The sequence below is a fragment of the Perca flavescens genome, chromosome 7 (assembly GCF_004354835.1).
Source record: "Perca flavescens isolate YP-PL-M2 chromosome 7, PFLA_1.0, whole genome shotgun sequence".
In the NCBI taxonomy this organism is placed as follows: Eukaryota; Metazoa; Chordata; class Actinopteri; order Perciformes; family Percidae; genus Perca; species Perca flavescens.
Window position 1 is genome coordinate 31,228,231 of NC_041337.1, and position 22,974 is coordinate 31,251,204.

At 41.6% G+C, this 22,974-nt stretch overlaps 1 protein-coding gene across 1 annotated transcript in view; it reads right to left on the minus strand.

Annotated features, from left to right (window-relative positions):
• lamb2 (laminin, beta 2 (laminin S)) overlaps positions 1–22,974 on the minus strand; it is a 56,950-nt gene that overhangs the window by 20,810 nt on the left and 13,166 nt on the right. The window contains exons 3-13 of the mRNA XM_028582424.1: positions 13,958–14,127; positions 13,675–13,810; positions 10,927–11,000; positions 10,590–10,778; positions 9,561–9,624; positions 5,406–5,608; positions 5,145–5,265; positions 4,834–5,022; positions 4,193–4,372; positions 1,925–2,037; positions 825–904 (exon numbers count right to left, since the gene is read on the minus strand). Coding sequence (XP_028438225.1) covers positions 825–904; positions 1,925–2,037; positions 4,193–4,372; positions 4,834–5,022; positions 5,145–5,265; positions 5,406–5,608; positions 9,561–9,624; positions 10,590–10,778; positions 10,927–11,000; positions 13,675–13,810; positions 13,958–14,127 — 1,519 coding nt within the window. The remainder of the gene's footprint in view (positions 1–824; positions 905–1,924; positions 2,038–4,192; positions 4,373–4,833; positions 5,023–5,144; positions 5,266–5,405; positions 5,609–9,560; positions 9,625–10,589; positions 10,779–10,926; positions 11,001–13,674; positions 13,811–13,957; positions 14,128–22,974) is intronic.

The window sequence follows — 22,974 nt, forward strand, 5'->3', positions numbered from 1 at the left end:
AGCTTAGTTTCTGCAATAATCCAATTGTATCCAATCCAATTTGCTTTTTGTCGTAGGGAACCAGGACGATGGTAACTTCTGGGTTGACCTGCAAAAATACGTCATGCCTGCAACACTCAATGGCAATGAGAACATGCTGATGTTTCAAAGGTAACTATAATGTTTACAATGTTGACCATCTTAGTTCAACATGTTAGCATAACTTCAGCTAATTAGCACTAACCTCAAAGTACAGCTGATGCTGATGAAAATGTAATTAGTTTTGTTGGTATTTGATCATAAACCAAAGAATTGAGGCACTAGTGAAAAAGTTAAAAGATGTATCAAATGTCATGGCAATCCATCCAACGGTGGGAATTGCATGTCAAGCTCATGGTGGCAGTAGTGGAAACGCCAAGGGATCAACAAAGTCAGTAGATTTCATCTAATTGGGACCATGAATGTGTGTAAAAAAATGTATCAATAGATCTTAGAGATATTTCATTCTGGACCATATGGTTGACTGACATATCTGCATTGCCATGTAGTGTGGCTGATAACATCAAAAACTTTCCAAAGTTTCCATTGTCATTGGGATACTGAATTAGTGTTTTAGGTTTGAATAGAGGATGTCAACCTCTAGTGGCACAGAAAATGAATCCAATAATGAATTAACATGACAACAGGTGTAACAAATTATTGCTCCCAGGGTAAAGTTGGAGGCTACAGTACACAAAGCTGAAGCTGCTATTTTGGAAATAGTAATTCATTTCTGAGTGGATTTGAAAGTAGCCTCCATGCATGTGTGACCTGTGATTTAGAATTAAAGCTACAGCGTCACTCACTGGTTGTCCAGGGCTCCTCCGATATCACACTCGCAGCCTCGGCAGCCGTTTAGGTCGTGGCTTAGAGCCCAGTGTTCTGGCTAGAAACACAGAAGGACAGACAGAGGGCAGGGTGATTGACAGACAGAAACAGAGCAACCACTCAACAGACAGACAGTTGAACAGCTGGCTCCAGACAGACACGATGCATCACTTTCCATGCTATTCCAGAGTGAGAAGGGAACTTCCACTGCAGTTTGACTGTCATAAGTGAGTCATACATACTTTTGGGGAATACTATTACCACACCATTCCTTTCAATTGATATTGACATTTTTTTCTGTTTCAAAAGAAAAGCTGACTTAACAATGTGAATACTGGATTTTTTGCAATCAGCAACTTCATTGTATTTCTTTTTGTTTTGAATACACTACATACAGTAAGATCTTTTCTGGAGGATTTTAAAATTCTGTCCGATGTTGACATTACACCATTGCTACCTAAATGAGGCTTCACATGGAAGAAGACATGATCCACTTTCGGACCTGTTTCAGGCCCTGACCATTTTAGGCCTGCTGTAACCCACACCAACCGGACAAGCCTCAAATCCCTGGACTAAATTTAGACACAGGGCCCAGGCAGGAGCTCACATTCCTGCCTATACTATTCCTGGTTAAGTCGGTTTGGGACAAGAGGTTGAATTATGACAGGAAGCTGATCACCACCTAAAATCTTGGGCTTCTGTGCAGAAGAGGGTGGATGGAAAATATGAGAAAGAAACAGAGAGCAAAGAATATCAGCAGCAGTTATATAGAAGTTAAAAAGTAAACGGAAAGATAAAGGTTATTTGAGTGAAATGTAAGGGAAAGAGATTCAACGCTTACATTGCTATTTAATTGTATCATGTTAAGTGCCAAAAAATAAAAACTGTTATGTTATCCAGGGATAAGAAGGTCAGTAAAAAAAAGTCAGCAAGGTAAACCAAAAGGTTTTTTGTCTGTCACATTACCACTAACAGGACTGATTGACAGTAACCAGAGTGGATGGGAAGGACAGAGACAGAGAAAATGCCAGAAAACAAAAGTCAGTCCAAAGAGACAAGTTTTTTGGCACTGCCTTACCAAACACTGGTCACAGCTGCGTCCAGTGACAAGACGCTTGCAGAAGCAGTCTCCACTGACTGGGTCACACTGGGAGCTACCTGACACTGTTCCCCTGTGGTCACACCGGCAAGCTGGTGGCAAAGGGTAGAGGGCAAAATGTATGAGGTTTTCACAGATAGATGATTAGTTCCTGCAGCACATTGAAAGGCAGGGTTTTAAAGGGGCGATAGAATGCAAAACCGATTTTATCTTGTCATAGTTGAAAAATGACAGTTTGGTGGGTAAATAGGACATACATAGAACCTCAAAATCCCAATGACACCTCTTTCCTCTGCAAATCTCACAATTTAAAACTGCTTCTGAAAACGGGCTAATCTCCACAAGCCGCCGAGCTGACGTTAGGTCGGTGGCTCCTCCTCATTTGGCTCTAGTGTCTCTCTCTGTCACGCCCCAACATTTACACAACTGAACTGAGATCAGGTAGTCTTCTGAATCTAGGTCGCGCAGATCTCTGCTATTCCATTACAAAATTCACTTCTGAAACCTTTTTATGTGAGAAATCAACCATGTAAAGCTCAAATATGGGCCGTTTTACGAAAATTGATGGCTAATTGCAAATTTTGTCCGACTGTGTGTCGGAGTTCAGCGGCCGGTGCTGCCTGGGTTGCTACATCACCGCCCTGCCTGTCCTCCTTCACAGACCCGGGCCTGCTGTGAGCTCGATTGAGCTCCGTCACGGCCGGCAGCCCACGGTGCTCAATACCCGCGCAAACTCACCCTTTCTGGGTGACTGGACTACCAAACGCCGCTGCCCTGACAGAGCTCCAAGGCCTGCAGTTCGCTGTTCTCCCTCCCCTCTTCCTGCTAAATGGCCGGTGTGTGACTGAGAGCGCGGTCAGCGAGCTTGTTACGCCCGCAATCTCTTACCGCAGGTTCCAGTTAATCTTATAATGGATATGTGTGTTGAGTTATTTAAACAAACGATCGCAGAAATAAACGTCTCTTGTCCGCAAGTCTCATTGATAGAGCCCGCGGTGAGCTGGAGTCCATCAATGAGAGCTAGCTAGCCTCCTCCTAAAGAGACCTCTGAAATTCACAAACATGCCTTTAATTGAAATTGGACACAACTGTTAGCTTTATAAGACCTTGGGGAACCTGTAATATAAGTGCCGTGACGAAATTCAAACTGTAAATATATTATAGTTATGCCGGCAGCTGGCCGCGGAGCCCCGGTAGTGCAGTAATCCACAAAGGGTGACTTTGCCCTGGGTATGGAGCCCAGCAGGCTGCCGCTTTCTCGTCAGACCGTGTGGAGCTCCTAAAGTCCGACACGTCTTACCAAATTTGCAATTAGCCATACATTTTCGTAAAATGGCCCATATTTGAGCTTTATATAGTTGATTTCTCACATAAAAAAGTCTCAGAAGTGAATTTGGTAACGAAACATTGCAGTGTCTGGAATATGAGACTTGTACTGCTGTCTCGTCTCTAATGTGTGTGTATGGGGATTTGCTCAACCAATCAGCGCGCAGCTCATCTAAATATTCATGATCATACCATATTTGGAAGAAAAGCTCTTGTTACAAATAGGGCCAAAACACAGGGATGCATAAGGGCCAATAAAATATCAACCAGGCCATTTTCAGCCCAACCAATGTTACATACCCCATTAGGAGACCATAAGGAACAGTGTGAAATACCCTATATAATCATTCTATCACCCCTTTAAAGTGATAAAACCAACTGCAACCACTGTTCAATCACAATTCTAAATCAATTTCTATGTAGTTGTTGCATGACTAAAACTACGTTCCACCAAAACATGTTTTTTCCCAAGGCTATTTTGCAGCTGCACAATGGCTCTGCCCGGTGCTTAGTGCTGCCCATGACAATTGTCACTGGTTTAAAGAAATGCCAATAAACCAGAGCACGTTTTTCTCCCATACTGGCAAAACGAGACTAATTTCTACGTGACCCGGACTGTGAGATACATTTTTTACAACGCCTAGCAGGACAGATTTCCACTGAGGATGTTACGGACATGTCCAGCTCCCTACCCCCATGCCCCCCTCCCCCCCAATACCACTTTTACATTTTTTGTGTGATTGACTAAAATCTCTCTAAAAACTGTCTTACTGTTCAGTCACCAAAATCCAGATAGGAGCAGAGAGGAGTTGATCAAAATGTTAATTTGCTCATTTGAGTCACTCTCAGAATAAGAGAGAACAATCCAGTAGATTAAAACATTTCTATGTTTGTGTGAATGAAAACAGAGACTGTACTCACGTTGGCAGCCCTGATGGTTGTCAGCACTCAGGCCAAAGAAGCCAGTCTTACACTTGTCGCAGCGCGGCCCCTCGACATTGGCCTTGCAACGGCACTGACCTCCCAACATGCCAAGGGAAGGGTCGGTGTGGCTGTCGCACATGCCTCCATTCTGAGAACCATCTGGATCACAATCACAAGCTATGGCACAGATAGGTGTCAGGTCAATTTCGATGCATGAGAAACTTAAATATTGTTAACATATCTGCACTTAGTTCAGTTTGTCTGGTTGTGTATGTTTTGAGTTGGTGGTGCAATGGGATGTTTATGTGGTGAACAGAAGCCCCTCTTGTGTCATGGGCATGTATCAGTGTTGGCCATGGCCACATTTTTATATTTTTTTCAAATTTTTTGTTTAAAACCCCCCCCAAAAAATCAGTAAATTTTTCGATATTCCATACCCTTTCTGTATAATTTGTTGGCAAAATTTGGTAAATGTGTTCAAAGGGACAAACACTCTTGTAACTCTTAAAATTCAACATGCAATTGCAACCGAACTTGGGTGACATGTGCACATATGAATTTTTACAATTTGATGGCATGCCACCTACAGGTAATACTACAGTACAGTACAAAACCAAAGTGTACAAACACAGACTCACCTATGCAGACCTGTGGGTCCCTGATATCCTTAATAGGGTCTTTGTAGTAGAAAGGTTTGCACATCTCACAGTTGCGTCCCATAGTGTTGTGCTGACAGTCGTCACACACTCCTCCGCTGTCGTTTCCCATGGCCAAATACACCGCCATGTCAAAGTGGCACATGGTCGAGTGGCCATTGCAGTTACACTCTAGGAAAAAATAAATAAAAGACACCCATTCCAAACAAATGTTAAAGAACTTAATGTCAAATAGATCTGTGATGTGTTTGCACTGCACTTAATGTCCCCTTTGCTTCCTCCTCTGCACTCACTCCTGCAGGCGTTGGTGTTGCGCCCTTCAGCTGGTCTCCAGGGAAGGTCGTTGTGGAAGTCATCACATTGCTCGCAGTTCAAACCCTTGGTATTGTGGTTGCACACACACCTGCCGTGAACCTTAAAAGGAGATAAGAGGGGGATTTAAAGCAATCTATATGGGATGAAGAAACAAACGCTTTGAAATTGTGAGAGTAAATTACAGGGGGAAACAGGAGCTAATTAGAAGCCTGTACTGTAACTGAAGACGCATCACTCACCATTCCTTCTATATCATCCCTGATGCCAGTGATGGGGGCGCACTCCGAGGCATGGCCATAGCAAAAGCAGTTTCCCCGAACAACAAGCTCATATATGGCGTAGTAATACTTTTCTTTGATTTCAGCTCTGGGGTCCAGCAAGTTGTCTCCTAGTGTGTGAAGCTTGGTAAAGTTCACTCTCAAGTTCGTGATCTTCAGCTGGTCTGTTGGGGGAGAGGAGAAGAAGAGAATAAGTAGGACACTTGAGTTTTATGAAAGCTGGTAGTTTTATGGTGGATGGTGTAATATGAGTTGCTGAGGTAAAGGATGAAGGACAGCAGTTCAAACACACACAAACACACACACACACACACTTAACAAAAACCCCTTTGCACCAGCAAGAGGAGGTCAAGGCCGGTGGAGCATGACAGAACTGAGCGTGGGGCAAAGCATTATGGGTGAACAACAGTTAATGATCTAGGATGGTCTGAGGTTTTGTTAGTCCTCAGAGTTTTTAGGCAACTTGAGGTTACATTGAACGGGGGAGTAGGGAGGAGTAGTTTACATCAAGATGATATATAAAATTATTTTCATCATGCATCAATTTCACTGTGTCATACCTATAATGTAATATACTAGGTGCATGTGTCCTGTTTACATTCAAATATATTAATCATCTTTATATAAAAGTAATGCTCTTTTAGTTTTTTTATACACAACATATCTTTGATGATTACACATGCAACACCAGACAAATATGCATCGATAAATAACATTCCACATGGATGATGGCAATGTTAGGCATATTAGTACTGGAAAATGTCAGATATTGAACTGCTGGAGGCGCTAGATGAAAAGTTAGGGGATCACCAAAAGTATGGAGTTACCCTCCAGGCACCATCGATATTCTGTAGCAAATTTCATGGCAATCCATTGAACAGTTGTTATGATAGTGTGGGCCAAAGTAGTGGACTGACTGACCGACCAATCGACAATCGACATCCCTAGAGCAATGCAACTAGCATGACTAGTACAAATTGCAAACCAAAAGACCTGACACATCACAACAATGAGAAATAACTGGAAACGTAATAAGGAACTGTAGTACTGGGTGTTGAAATGGTTCTACCCACACCCTGCCTCTTTATCATCTCAAACTATTTGGAGGGAGTTTGTACTAGAAAGAAAGATAACTCTTTTAAAGAGAGAATGTCTGTCAATCTGCCAGAAGAGCTGTGGTCAGAACATCCTCCGCTCTTACAGTCCAGCTATTCACCTGTAGTCATCAACACACACACACACACACACACACACACACACACACACACACACACACACACACACACACACACACACACACACATTAATGCAGATGTACTTAAACACACAAGCATACCAACACACTTTACACACATTTTCACATCACACACACCTTTCCCTTCTTTGTCATAAACAATTACTGGCACTGTTCTGACTCCCAAGGGCCTACGTTCCCATGCCAACAGCAGAGGAAATATGCCTCGGCTATTCCACTAAAAACGTTTAGCTTCCTGAGTTTCCTGTCATTTTAAATCCTGCTTGAGTGGAAGATGGTGGATGAATTGTTTCATGGTAGGCTTTATTTTTGTCCATACTCTGACCCTACCAGCTGACTTTATCTGCAGTAATAGAATCGCTCTCTGACTGACGAGAGCTAATCCCTCCAGCTCCACTGCCCTAAGACTCATTCATTCATTAAACAGGCACCAGCAGCCAATAGCAGTTCCTGTTTGCAGTGTACCCACGGATGTACAGACTACAATCACCGGATTAGTTACTGGTTTTAATTTAAAATACCAAGTTTAGGAAATGCTGGTAATAAGTTAGAAAGAATGTAGCACTTCACTTCTTCCCAGTCTGTAGTAACACAGAAGAGGCTGTGTATTATGCCCAAAAGGCTTTCAAATGCTTTAGTCCATAGATGGTTGAGGTTAGAGTCAGGGCTAAGATTTGGGATAAGGTCCGCCAATCAAAGAGGCAGAATATTTACAGAGGGGAAGGTTTGCCTAAAAGGCTAAACTCAGGGCAAAAAGTCCTCATTTCTCACTCGAGTGATGCAGAAAGAAATAAGGACTTTGGACGTTGACAGCAGACAGGAAATAGGGCTTGCTCAGCTGTGAGGGGGTCAGGGAGATATTTAACAACAGAACAAGACAACTCTGCTGCTACATTGGAAAACGAGTTTGGGTTTCTGGGAAAAGCTCTCATGCCCTGCCAGTCTAAACACGAAGGCTAGGACAGTGAGGCTGTGTGGGAGAGAAACAGCTGCTTTTCACATCTCTCCACACAGCAGGGCATGTTTCACACCCCAGAGAGAGGGGCTGTTACAGTCCGTAATGTGTCACAGCTGGATAACAAGAGCTAATTGTGTCGGCCGCAGTTTGATTTATGGTGACAAATGTGACTCGCAAAGGATAAAGATAGCCCTTTCTATTATTATTAAACTTAAAGGTAAATGTAAAGTCAAAGTGAAATTTTAATTCTGCACATTTTTTTGTATATAAGGTATAATGATACTGCAGCTATTGAGCAAATTTTTCTAAAGAGAATAAAAGTATAATTGGGGCATCTGAGGATACATCACACATCACACACAACAGTTTCATTTTCAAACCGCATTTTTAAACAAAAATGATCTCCGTCCACACAGCCGTTTAGGCCTCCATATCTGAAATGACCTCTGTCCATATTAACACGTCTGACAACGCATATCACATGACCATTCACGTACACATGGCATGCGTATGCCGGTGTTAACAGGAAGCAGATTGTCTGACGTTACTCTGCAGTCGAAAATCCTGGATGTATAAGTTGAAAATAAGAGGTTGAACTGTTACTGAAAGATATGTAAGCCTTCCTAACCGAGACCGCATGACGTGCATCGTCGTTTCCAAAGGTCTCCGTTTGTGCCCGTCCAGACTACAAAGCAACCCCGGAGTTTTCAAACTTTAGTTTTTTTTTTAAGATTATTTGTTTGGGCTTTTCTGCCTGTAATGGACAGGACAGCTAGATGAGAAAGGGGAGAGAGAGAGGGGGAAGACATGCAGGAAACCGTCACAGGTCGGACACAAACCCTGGACTTCTGTGTCGAGGCATAAACCTCTATGTATATGTGCGCCTGCTCTACCAACTGAGCCAACCCGGCCACCGGAGTTTTCAAACTTAAACAAGGTCAGCAGTGTTTCCAAATGCCTCAGTTTTAGGCGCTCAGAAACGCAGGAGTAGTGTGGACGTGAGGTCTAAACGTAGCAACAGATGTGTTTTAAAATAAGAACGTATTAGTGTGGATGTAGCCTAAGCTTCGAGCCTCTGGGTGGGTGTTTCTCATGGCAGCAATTTGATAGCACCTGAGGAACGGCGTGGCTAGGAGACACGCTGCCAACTTCTGGTCCAGATGTGGTGACGGCAAATGATCAGGACTGGGAAGTCTGGCCCCTCAGCACTTGGTACGCTGCTCCGTGATTTTAATGACAACAAGATGAAACAGATCTTTCAAATGTAAGTACTGTCATTGTCAGTCAGAACCAAACAGTTTTGCTGCCTGGCTTTATGTAGTATTTCATATAGTATGGCTTGGTTTCTGTCATTATGATGTGTTTCATGATATGTTATTTTCACAAGAGCTTATTTTTACAACATGCGCTGTACTTCAGCTGGTTGTAGAGCTTTTATAACCTCTTACATCAACGAGCCCTCTGCCGGCAAAGCAACATTAACACACCAACATTTTTTACTCTCTTGTTCTCGTCTCTGTCTCGGATAAAGAGGACTCAGGATTTTATTTCAAGACCGGTCAAGACCACAACTGCAGGGATTTCGCTAAATTGCCTGTGCATTTTCTGATGTATGCCTATGTGTTAAAACTTTTAAATGCAACCAATAACTAACTCATATCTAATTTGAAATTTGTTACCGTAAACCCCCCTCTCCCTGCCCCCTTTACACACACTCCCAAGAAAGTGAATGAGAGGGAGACAGTAGAAGAAGCTCTGGCCGTCTAACACAAATCTGGCTTCTGTCTTGACTTAGTCTGCATACACTCTGGTCTTGGTGATGACTTGGTCTCGGTTTAGGTGGTTGTTACCCCTTAATGTTATACACCATCAATCTGTTGTTAAAAATATGAGTGTGACCTACTCTGGATGCTCGGGCTGTATGGATCCTCAATATTGATGGCTGGATCCAACACTCTGTAGATGACCTAGGCCAAGACACACATATTAAGCACACACATTAAATATTTGCACTATCTGAGACTTGAAATAACAATAAAATAAGCAGCGAGGAATGCAGCTTGAGTGTAAATCATACTTTGCACTTTGTGGTCTGCATGCCTGAGCAGTATTCAGTATGTGGACTACAGATTTGTGCTGGGGTTATTTAAGAGCTTCTTTGTCCTCTCTGTTTGTATGTTGTCTTATGTCTGAGGATGGTATCAATCTCATTAATTCTTGGCGAGAAAGCAAATAAGCGCATTTCTCAAAATGTAGAAACATTCCTTCAGGCCGAGTCATTTGGGTCGCCATCAGAAACTTCAGATCCCAAACATTGGGGACTAAGAATGAAAACACCCTATTTTCACAACAAAAACATTTATTCTGAAATTAATCAATAACTTAAAATGTATTTTCATTCACTAAAACAGAATAAGTTTCAGTATTTATCTTAAAGGTCTCATATTGTAAAAAGAGAGATTTCCTTGTCTTTTTTTTTTATCAGAAAGCAGGTCGAGGTGCTATGTAGATACTGTTAAAGTGTTAAAAGAGAAATGCACACAGCCAGTATTCAGAAACTGTGCCTTCAAACAAACCGTCAGGACTTCTGTATATATAGGTAGAAAGTGCCGCAACAGTGCCGTTACAGTCATTCCCCAGCTGCAATGAGAGACTCCGAGATGGGGAAGACCCAGAAACGCTGACCAATCAGAGCAGGCTAAGCATTTTTGGGAAGGGGTGCTTAAAGACACAGGCGCTAAAACGGAGAGTTTCAGACAGCGGGCGAATATAGGTATATTCAGACAGACAGTATGGGAAGTGTTTTTTGAACATGAAAGCATATATGAATGTTCTAGCAGAAACCCAAAATACAAGTATGAACCTTATGAGCACAATATGGGAACTTTAAACAATATATTTGACCTGTCCTATTCCTTAATCAAATGCTCACCTCTCCCTCTGTTGACGGCTCAATGTCAGAGTAGCGTGACTCACAGATGACATCATTAATGTTACGCAAAAGACCCTGGGAGACTCTGGGAAAGGTAGTAGCGCAGTCGTGGGAAAAGTAACGGTAGACCTTCCAGGTACGACCAAAATCTGCCGACCGTTCAATCAGCATGGCCGCCGGACGAAAGGTCTGCAAGAGAAGAATGTCTTAACAAACATTCTGCTGTGTTTTAGCTTGCATAGTCCATTTTGTTAAGCAGAATCTGTCCAAATAGAGCTGTAAGTCTGTGTTTTCAGCTACTTGATGATACATTGTTGACAAGAGCTTTTTACCCTACCTTGAAAGTCATAATCAGGTGAGTGAAATGAAACTCAGCTTCCAGATCCAGCTGGATAAAGACATCGGACTTTCCTGGGAGACAAAGTGACAGACAGAGAGACAGATGTTGTGTTTTAACATAAAGCCAACATTTTCCTGTAGAGCTAATGACTGTCACTCAGATCATATTGATCATTTATAAACAGCTTGCACTCATTTTCCATCTATATCATCAATTTCTGACAGATGGATGACAGACAATAATGGCTAGCGGCAGTAATTGAAGTAGCAGCCATGCTTTTGGTTCGAGGAATGGCATCTTGACAGGAAAAGGCATTCACTCTTGGCAGGAGAGCATGTCGGGAAAGCCCACACACTTCCTGAGTTGCAGAGCACCAAATATTCTGAAGGACCACTTTCACTCTTGTTCTCTGTGTTTTATGTTACATATATACACCAAAAAGCCAAGAGGACTTTCCCATTCCTGCGTACTGATACATAAAAAGTGGCACCACATGATGTTCATATTTTGCAATTTAACACTCAACATAACTTTTAAACTGGTGATTTGAAGACAAACCACAACACAGCTCTTGTATATACACATGTAAAAGAAAAAAGGACTAGTGTAGATTGTTTGTTTTGATGCCTACTCAGTTACATGTTTTGCAAAAAAACATGTGCCTACACACATCAATGTATCCTGGGGAATCACCTTCATAACATTTATAACTTGCAGGTAATGACAGTGTGAATGTGTGTGGCATGCAGTACTTACCTAAAAGCATGTTAGTAAAAAGGCAAAACCAGAGTTGGAGAGCATTAGGAAGCAAATGCAGTAGCTGGTATCATGTTATGTATATGGCTATAACTTTTTTAATGTAATCCCTAAAAACTGGTCCAACAAATGGTAAACTAGTTGTGAGCTGTGACTGCTGAGAAGAAACCTTTACTCAAAAAAAAGATAAATATAATTTAATTGTCGCTTCTAGCTCAGAGGATGTTTCCCGAATCGACAGGAGTTTCGTATGCCAACACAAAGAAAGCGGAAGGTGAGGGACATCCGGCCGAACCTCTGGCATAGGGCTGGGCAATAGGGAGAAAATCAGATATGACGATATTCTTGACCAAATACCTCGATATCGCAATTGCGGCCATATTCTATGGTTGACAGTTGGTGCTTTAACAAAATATCTTCACACTTAGATTTTAGATAAATAATCATCAGTAATGTGGACATAATGTCTAAGTGGGGAAAAGGCAAATAATAGAACAGCTAGAACAGTCTGGTGAGTTCAGAAGAGTACATCACTTTACTGTAATGCAGCCTTTAAAACCAGTAAAAGACACCACTTATGCCATATCGAGATATTACAATATCCAAAATCTAAGACGATATTCTAGACACATATCACGATATCGATATAATATCGATATATTGCCCAGCCCTACTCTGGCGGTAATGGAACAATCCCATAAATGAAACGTCGTTGATATTGACTAGCCCTGGGCTGTTGGTAGCCAAGAGTGTAGAGTAGCTCATGACTAAGAAATAGTGCATTTAAGGATAAGCGTTGAGCCCAACTAAAAACAGGTAATTTTTGTAGCTAATTTCTTTGATTTCTATGGTTTAGCTAACCAATGGGTCGAACTAGAACAACACATACATGCAGACATAGGCACGAACACCTCCACAATCAACCACACAGCTGGAGCAGAGAGGAAAAGAGGAAGATGGAAAAGAGTGTGAGAGAGAGGACAATTCAAAGAGTAAATCCTTAGCCTTGCTGATACAGAAGTCATATGAAATTGAAAAGACACTCACTTACAGTGCTTTATAATGCCTGCCTGTATGCATGTAATCCCATGATATTGTAATTCCAATTAATAAGTGCACACAATCAAATATCTGTAATCCACATCAAATAAGCATACTGTGCTACCACCATCATGGAAATGCCACAAAGATGCCATGGAAAAGGAGTAGCAACCATAAGTAAAAATAGCCACTCTACTTCCTGTCCCCCTTCCTCTTCTTCTGTTTCTCTCTGTTCTATTCTGGGTCATCAACAGCACTCCATCACAGCAACATGGCTCACAAACAGCTGAACTGAGCCTTGTTTCCAACTCAGAGCTTTACAGTCACTTCATTGTCATTGTGAGTGAAAATACATCAGTTCCCTCTCCCTGTCCTGACTACTGTCTCTCGCTCAGTCTTGAATACTCCCCAAACTTTCACTTGTAGCTTGCCATCAGAGCTTTTACTTTTCTCCTTTCCCTGTCATCCCCCTTCCCTCTCTCGGTTGAGATGCCAGAGCAGGACCTACTCTGTTATTAAGCTCATCTGTGTCTGGTCAGAGGGTGCGTGTGTATGTGTGTGTGTGTGTGTGTGTGTGTGTGTGTGTGTGTGTTCTCTATAGCTACCAGTTTTACTAATGCTTTACAGATCGGTTATGAACCATTTTTAGCATAACTTCTGAATTGCCAGGTTGTCTTGTCTTTTTATTTCTGCCTATTACTAATCTATAAAGCAGTATTAAATGGTTAATCTAACACTAATAAAGCTTTTATTTGTAGTTTATACACGCATTAGTGTTTTGTTGTGTGACTGGTCATACCAAGTAAGCCTGAGTGTGAGACAGCTAAGCTAATGACGATCATTAGATGGATTTTGACAAGTTAGAAGTCAATAATTTTTTTTTTTTTTTTCACTTTAATAACTTCTTTTTTTCAATGCAGAACAAAAGTGACCACCAAGTCTCCTCACCATTCTCGGACTGCCACCAGGACTTCTTGCGTTGAGGTTTGAAGGTGGTGATGACGTTCTCTATCCGGTGATTGATGGTGTTGTACACTGGGTGATAGGGCCGTCTAGAATCACAGTCAAAGCACTTCTTCTCATCCTGCAACAGGACAAGAAAAGGTCAGGGTTATATGGTCAAAGGTAAAAGCTCAATGAGAAAGAACCACATATAGGATGTAGAGAAAGGGCCCAGACGGGCAGATACACAATTACATTTTTTTTTTTTACTTAGTATCATCGCAATCACCTGCAGATGACTGACAATGCAATAGGGCTCTTTTTTCCTCATCCCACATGTGGATGAGGCCTTCAGGTTCTTCTCTCGTCCAACCAACAAGTTCCCCGTTGCTGGGTAACAGCTGCCATGGGCACAGCCGTGGCTGTGGTCGGGCTCCTGGCCAACGGCAGTAGCCAGGACTGGAGGGAGGGAAACAGGAAATGGATTACAATGAATAGGAAACAGCAGTGCAGAGTGGCATTGTCCCCTAATAGAGCACCCATTCATAAGCTTGTTATTGGCAAAAAACATTCTTGAAATCAGTTCTCGCTGACTTAAAAGAGCCATCAAACATCAAAAGTCCTTATCGCTTCCTGAGGAGGACAGACTCCAGGATGGGAAGAGAAACTGCAGGAAACTCAGGAGCTACATTTGTCAGTTTGTCTTATGACTGAATCATCTTCAATCTGAAACAGTAACCTGACTCAGTTATTCATTGTGCTTTGTCCCACAAGTGTCTGACAACATTATGGAAATGATCCCTTTCAGAGGGAGACCTTTTTGTTAAAGAGTAAGATCCTTTTTGTTTAAAACGAACCAGCCCCCAAATTGCCAAAACTACCAGATTCTATTTAAATAAACAGTCATTTTAGAGTGTACAGAGCCAGCATATGTAAATATATGTAAATGGATAAATTAAGACTTTATTTCAACCGAACCAGAGTAGTGACTGTTGGAACAGTGGACAGACAAACCGAGACAGACGAGTACTACCATACTGGACCGATTTCAAAAACTGTTGATCCCATCAGTTACTTAGACACAAAAACATAAGAAAATATGGTCCAGGTTAAAAAAAAAAAAAAAAAAAAAACGAAATGACCCTTTAAGATAGTTGTTTCTATTTGACCCCATCCATAACGTTTAGGCTTCAGCTCAGAGATAATGCAGATTGTTGAAAATGTGAAGGAACATTTATATGCTAAAAAAAGACATTTAAAAAAACAATTTGACATTTGTTAACCGTTTTATTTTAACCTCCTAGAAATAAAAACCAATACGAGGCACAGAAAATAATAAAAGCCATATTTGGATGTTTTTTGGTAATTTTGGTAAATTATTATGTTTGTTAAGAGTTTATAGCTCTCGGGAAAAACATTTCCCACAAACGTCTTGTGTAGAAGCCTCGTAAAGTTCATGGGGTACGAAGCGACCTGGACACTGCCCCCTCAAATACACAGCTACCGCTTGATCAAAACCGATTCAATGTTGAGACAACATTCAGTGGGAGGGTGAATATCTCAAGGCTACCCTGCAGGTTAACTGGCTCATGCTGACGAGACCTGATAAGAGGCCCCAGCTACCCGCTAAATCTGGAAACTAACCAATGCAGGTCATACAGGAGTCAACTAAGACCAGCAACGTTTTGGAAGTATAACATCTTGAAAATGAATGAATGGCTATTTACCGATGGCTCCAGATGGAGACTTGACATGACCTTTCTATCAGAAAAGCTTGTCTTTTACAGACTTGGTATAAATGTCGAAGCATGGAGTGAACAGATAGTGTGTCATGCTATGATACAGCACTAGAGCCGTGCTATGTGTGGGAGTTAAAATAAACCTTATAAACTTTCATGACAACCAGCAGCAGCAGCAGCCGCCACACATTCCACTGGACATCTTGACGTGAATTACTCCTCCTACATGCCTCTGGGACCTGTGGTCTGCGTCTGTTGCCATGAGGAAATTGGTATGAGGAGAGTGGAGACCCAGAGGTCCTACCGTCAATCTACTGTCTGTCCACAACAGGTGTTTCTAATCCTCCCTGCATACATATACAGACTACATGGCAACATGTAACAGTGACTTCTCTACAAAACACTCGTACACTGTGGGTGAAATTTTACAAGCTTTGGAAAACAGGGTTTATATTCACATAGTTATTTTTTTTCCTGTATCAGTCTGCTTTATAGGGCTGCACGATTCAGAAAATGTCACGATTAGATTTTTTAGGCTCAAGTATCGATTCAAAATCGTTTTTCGATTAAAAAATGATTCACAGTATGTAAATGTAGTTACTTTTCCCATGTGATTGCAGTATACAGACAATTTAAAAAATATATATGTATATATATTTTTTTAAATATGAATCAATTTTTGGAATTCTATGAATCAATTTTGAATTGGTAGAGCTTGAATCGCGATTCAAATATGAATCGGTTACAACCCCCCCAATAATCAAAACTGGCCAGTGCGACCCACCCCAAAAACCTATTAGAATTTCCTTTATATAAATAAAGACATTGGCACCATAACTTGATGCAGAAAAGGCTCAAATTGTTGCAGAAAAATTCACTAGAATGCAGAAAATGTGTTTGACCCACAAAATTAAAATTTTGCTCAAAAGTGGAAATCTCAACCCTCCTTAATGTTGAACCCAAAGTTACGCCCTTGCCTTAGAAGACAGAAGAGATTTTTCCAAGCACATTTATATATATTGTATAGAAATTATAATCGCACAACGAATAATTTGATTTGAGCAAACTTGTTTTCTGTACTGTGCTCAGTACATTTATTTGCTATACCCCTTCTCACTCAGTTTTACTCATTTGCTCTTTCTTAACGTCCCTGCTGGAGGAAAACTTTGGGTGAGAAAGGTTATTGTGTGCTTATGTGAATATTAACAAACTTTTTGGCTCGCTCCTTATGGGATAATGTATCTCCAATTTATGTTCTTGCAAAAAAGTCTCTTACTGTGGTCAAAATGTTTCGTCACGCACTCAGGATTGAGACACAGAGGCTAAAATGATCCTGAAACAAAAGAAAGATCTTGGCAAAACGTTTTTTTTCACCTGGGAAAACTTTTTCCCCTTCTTCTGAAGTCATAAACACAGGACAGAAAACAATGTAGATCAGACCTCAGAAAAAGGATCACCAAAAAGAAATTTCTCACTCCATATATTTCCCTGGCAAACACATGAGCAGCACATTCAGTCAGTTATACCACTGATGCTGATTATTTCTTGAATCAAAAAGTGACACAGCACATAATGAATGACAAAAGGCACTTGTTCTTCACTTGTAGACTTCAATAATATCAATAGATTGTTACTGAATACATGATAATATTGTGAGCCTGCTATGATGTCACCCTTCTCCATACTTGGGTGCCTCTGCTGCCTGCACACTGTACAATAGTACAGGGAGACAGGTTGCTGTACCTGTCAATGCCTGGATGCACTGTGCAGGTCTACACTCACTGATTAAGGTAGACAAAGACAGTCCATTATCACAGCCTGACACTGCTATGAGGCTAGCTAGGGAGCCTGCTGAGAACAGTGCAGAGGAGGATTTCACATGGAAACTCACTCACATACACACTTACTCACTCTGTTTGCCTGGCATCTGGACAAGTCCCAGGTTGGTGCCAGCCAAGTGAGCCACAAGCAGATATGAGGTTAACACACTGTAGGTCACAAACACACGCCTACAGTATGGAGGCCCTGTGCACCTGTGCATCTATGCAGAGACACATATCCATTTCTGCACATACACACTCATTCATTACAAAAACGTAACTAAGGATTAATTTGACACTCACACCTGACAAGGACATAACGTTGTACAGATTATACCCTTTTCAAGCAAATATAAGCATCAAGTGCTCGTTGACTAAACAAAAGACACCCATTAAACTGCTTACACACCAACTAGACGGCCAACTGTCGGCAGAAAAGCCAGTCGGACTGATCAGTCTACCCGAGTTGGACCAGAAGTGCCTCGGAACACACTGAAGAGACGAGACATAAAACGTCTCCATAACAGCAGGCGGCGCTAATCGGTATTGTTTCCCAAAAAATTAAACCGGTAGCTGATTGAATGAACGTGTCACATGGGTCTGGTTTCTCCGGAAATTCAAAGACAGACTGTCTTGGCGGCTTGTTCAGAATACGATCTCATATTGTACTGAAATAGTTCACCGAAACGTGTTTAAATAGGCCATGCAGTTGCTGAATCTGTCTTCATTTCAGATCAACAAAGGTAAGTTTAAAAGATTTTCGTCATTTGAGTCCGACTGCCGGCAGTGCCCGCTCCGCCGATTCAACATGTCAAATCTGGCCAAAATGAAGGCCAACAGCCCCTCGGACAGACGACGGCACGGAACACACTGAACAGACTCGAGTCACTGACCTCGCCAGACTGTCCGACGGCCGATTATCGGCTCTATGTGTCTGGGCCTTTACAGGTTTTGATTAGTGTAAGGTAACAATTTGAGCTGCTTCACATTTATCATTATCAGGCAAGACACTCACTGACATAATGGCCTGTGATAAAAAAAAAGGCCTGAGGTTGTTCCCTTATCTTTTATCTGACTCTGAAAGTGTGAAAAAACACAAACAGAGCAGGTCAGATGGGTGAGAGAAGAAGAGAGACACAGTACAGAGCCTTTGTAGAGACAGTGGGAAGACCCATCCAGACACAACTTGATATCTATTCTGGAAAATATCGGTGTGTGTGTGTGTGTGTGTGTGTGTGTGTGTGTGTGTGTGTGTGTGTGTGAATGTGTGAGAGCGAAGCAGACATCTGATGTGTCGTATAATCATGTGTTTCTTGTCGTCTTTTAATCTCTGTTTTTGTTTGTCTGTCTGTGAAAATCTACACAGGTTTAGCACCAGATAGGCTGACATCACCACAGTCTCAGGAAAACAAGATATACAGAGTAAAGAACTGCATATGAGTTGTTGTTATTACACACTGGATGGTGCTAAATGAAAAGGTGGACACATTTTAAACCACTTCACTTTAGTTTTCACAAATTTATAATGCATGTATGTATGTGTGCATTTTTAACTTTAAGAACACTATTTTTTATACTTATGTGCACAACAATCCAGAACAATTGGTGCAAACATCGAACGATAATGACAATGTATTTCTTGTTATTTTCACACTGAAGCTGTAACAAATAGGGCTGGCAGGTTGACGTCAGAGCCTCGATGGGTCGCGTAGCTGACAGTGATTAGACCGCTGCTGCCTTGATGAAAACCAGGGAAGGGAGCAGAGCACAGTGGAGGGGGGGCGGGAGGGACGGACTGACGGATGAAGGAAAGATAAATGGATGATATCAACTGGTAGGGTCAAAGCACTTTACTGTACAGTGCAGTGAGCAAATATATACTTTTAGTAGAGGCTCTAGCTCCAATGCAACACTAGTGAACTGCTGTAGCTGTAGACTCCTGTAGGTAGGGAAGAGCCAGCAGGCACTTTGAGTGTTAGAAAGTGCATAAAGATGCCATATGCATATACAGACACACTGTGTAAAAACAATTGTCTGTCTACAACCCTAAATGTGCAAGCTTAAAGTTGCTGGCTTCAAATTGCTAGCTGTTTCCCCTGCTTTCAATCTTTATGCTAAACTATTCACCCGTTGGCTCTAACATCATGTGTAACACACAAATATGAGAGTGTTATCAACCTTCTCATCTAACTCTTGGCAAGAAATTATATTATTTTGCAAAATGTCGAACTATTCCTTTAAATCCCCAATATGGCCTGATACTGGATTTCAGATGTCATGGCATGTTAAGGAGTGTATTTAGCTGTGGATACAAGCTTAGGCTGAGTACTGGCCCTGTGGCTTACAAGGCAAGATAGCTCCTCCTCAACCAGGAGGAAATAATCAAGACTCTGACATAGAATTGGTTTCCCTTGAAGTGAAAAGTGCATATTGTAGCTTTGTAGGGGTTGGACATCAGTTTCTTTCCTTCTTCGTTTTGTCTTTCTTTCCTCTGTAGCCATAAATGGAGAAGCAGGGAGGAATGCAGGCTGACAGCTGAGAGAAGAGAAGGGGGCTGTGGTGCTGGTTCTGCCGCTGTGAGTGTGTGTGTGTGTGTGTGTGTGTGTGTGTGTGTGTGGTGGTAGGGGTGTGTTTCCTCAGCTCACAAAGCACTGCTGTTCAACAAGCCATTAGCCTATAACAGCAGGCTATGCACTGTAGCCCTGCACCATATTGTGCACTATTCAGCTTGTTTAGCCACACATCACATTAGGGTTATTATTGAGCTTCATAGTATACCATATATACCAAGACTGCTTTTTATATATATATATATATATATATATATATATATATATATATATATATATATTACTGTGGCATTCCTGTCACAGCAGCTGACAAACTGTTCACTGTTGTTAACCTATTCTAGGCTAACAGTTAAAAAAGGCATGATATTATTATTATGTTGTTGTTGCCGAAGGACAGTGAAATCTGACTCTAAGCCAACAGGTCTTTCACATGAGGCAATGCTTTAACTGTCAGAGGCAGCGATACAACTTACCATAACCCTAACCCTATTCCACCCCTGAGCCCCCTTACCCCAGATGAGCTCTGCTTTTATTCCTGACTTTCATCGCTGTCTTTGATTTCCTCTCTGCTTGTCAGTAAACAGAAAGTATAGTACACAAGAACTTTATTTTAAAAGTGCCTCAGTTGCCAGCATGCAACAAAATTACCTTGTTTTCCATTTCTTAAAAAGGCTATAGTATCTGATGCAGCAATAGGAAATCTCTCACTAATAGCAATTAGGGAGACAGACTTGGCCTGGTCAGTTTGTTCATTGGGATAGTCACAATATAGATGGAGATTCCTACAGGGCAGACTGTGGAAATGGCAACTATCTATAGATGATTTGTTTTACAAAAAGTGACAACACCGTTTCCCCTTTGATGTGTACTGTTATTATATCCTTATTATGTTCAGATGGGTGAAACAAGGATTTCTTTTTGATAAATAAGTGGAGAAACATAATGAATCCAGATGATTCTATACACAAGGAGTCACTGAATGGATTAAATTACATGCTGTGGCCTTTGCAATCACCAGATCGCAATCTAGTTGAATTGCTAAACCCCCTCCCCCTCCAAACAGTGAATGTCCAATCATAGCTTAGCAACTGGATGCTGGCTTTTTACAGTACCTGGGACCTGTTAGCTTTAGCCTCACATTACATATTACACAGCGTTGAGTAAATAGGTAGTATCTTGTATCATATACATATTCAAGACCCTTTTGCAGGTTTCCTATAAGAGTCAGCTGGCAACATTTAAAATTAGGCCTAGAAGAGACAGAGTTTCCAACCAACTCATGGAGCTTACAATAGCTATGGCTGATAAAATATGGCAGAGAAAGTTGTCACTGAATAAAAATGTAAAGCTACTTATGTCTACTTCTGCCTGAGAAACCACTGTTCTGCCATGCTTTAAAGGTCCCATACAATGCTCATTTTTAGGTTCATAATTGTATTTTGGGTTTCCACTATAACATGGTTACATGCTTTACACGCTCTGTTTAAGCGCCTGTCTCATTAAGCCACTCTCCTGAAAGAGCCCAGTCTGGCACTGTAAGGGCACTTTCTACCTATATATAGTATAGTTGTGACATCACAGCCGTACCAAGGTCCTGACGGCTCGTTTAAAGGCACAGTTTCTGAATACGGCCTGTGTACATTTGTCTGTGGGTTGAGCCTTTTGATACTTTCACAGTAACTTTAATGGGAGGCTTCACAGGTGTAGTAACGTGACCTTTGATTTCATGCCAGAGTTAGATGAGAAGTTAGCTGTTTCCCTTTGTTTTACAGTCTTTATGCTAAGCTCAGCTAATCAGGCTGCTGGCTGTAGCTTCTATTTAGCGTAGCTTCTATTTAGCATATAGATATGACAGTGAGACTATTGCTTCAAGGGGGTGCAGGGCTTAGCAAACGGTCAATAAAACATAATTGTTAGACAGCACTCTTATCCTCCATCATCAAAACCACTAAGGACTACAGTTTGGGAGACTAGTGTTCCTTCCCACAGTATGGTTCAGGGACTTGAATCTATTACAAGAAGAACTAAAGCTGCTCTGGAGGCTTGTGGTGGCCCAATATCTTACTTATTTACTTACTTACTTACTTACTTTATGTTGGCTTACATTTTAATTTGTCACCCAGCTGTATCCATTTCATTCCATAGAATAACTTACTCCTCCAGCTCTATGTGTTATGGTGGTGGGGGGGATGTGGCATCAACATGACACATTCCACAGGGAGAGGCTGGCGAGACAGTTTGCTGTCACATCTACCAACGTAAACAATGAAGGAACCCGAGAACAAAACAGACAAACAGATGGACAAAAAACCTCACACATGGACACATACACATTTGCTCAGACAAGAGGAGGGTTAAGAGTTAAACAAAACATGCCGCCAAGAATATTAAAATGACAGCATGGTCAGATCCAATATCATATCGCCTATGACAGTGAGCAGACAAGAATAGCATCATTTTAAGACAGGCAATGAGCTACTACCTGACCTGTGTGAGCGTGGGACTAGGAGGCACAAATATGTTTAGCGCTCACTATCAGACAGCTACTTTAAAACCTGGGCAGAGAAAAAGTCATCAGCTTTTTATTTTAAACTCCACCGAGCTAATTAGTTTACATTCCCCCTCCCTGACTCTCCCTGCTCTCTTTGCTCTGCACTTAGCTGATGGATGGTCGACTCCCACAGCCAAAGATCCAGCTGTTCTCCTCCCTCCTCGCCTCTTTATTATTATCAGCCTCCCGTCTCTCTTCTCTTCTGATGTCCATAGCATTTCAGCAGCTCTGACTCCCTTCTCTGCCCTATTGTTCACCTTCCTCACTTCCTCCCTTCCTTAATCAGCGCCAAGGGCCTTGCTTATAAAAATGATCGCTGACCTTAATGTCATGTATTATTTAACAGTATTAGGGCTAATGGTGGGAAAGGTAGTGACAAGGCTACAGACCCACAGCTGGAGAGGAATACCAAAATATATCAAGAAATAGTTGATGCCCAGGCCTCAGGGCTCGACATTAAGGCTTGTCCGCTTGTCCAGGGACAAGTGGATTTTTTGTAGGGCAAGTGGAAGAGAAATTTATTGGCCCCACTGGACAAGTTAAAACTCAAACAAAATAAAATGCCATGTTACTTCATGTTATGTGCCACTCATTACATCTATTTTATCAATTTTATTTTACTGATT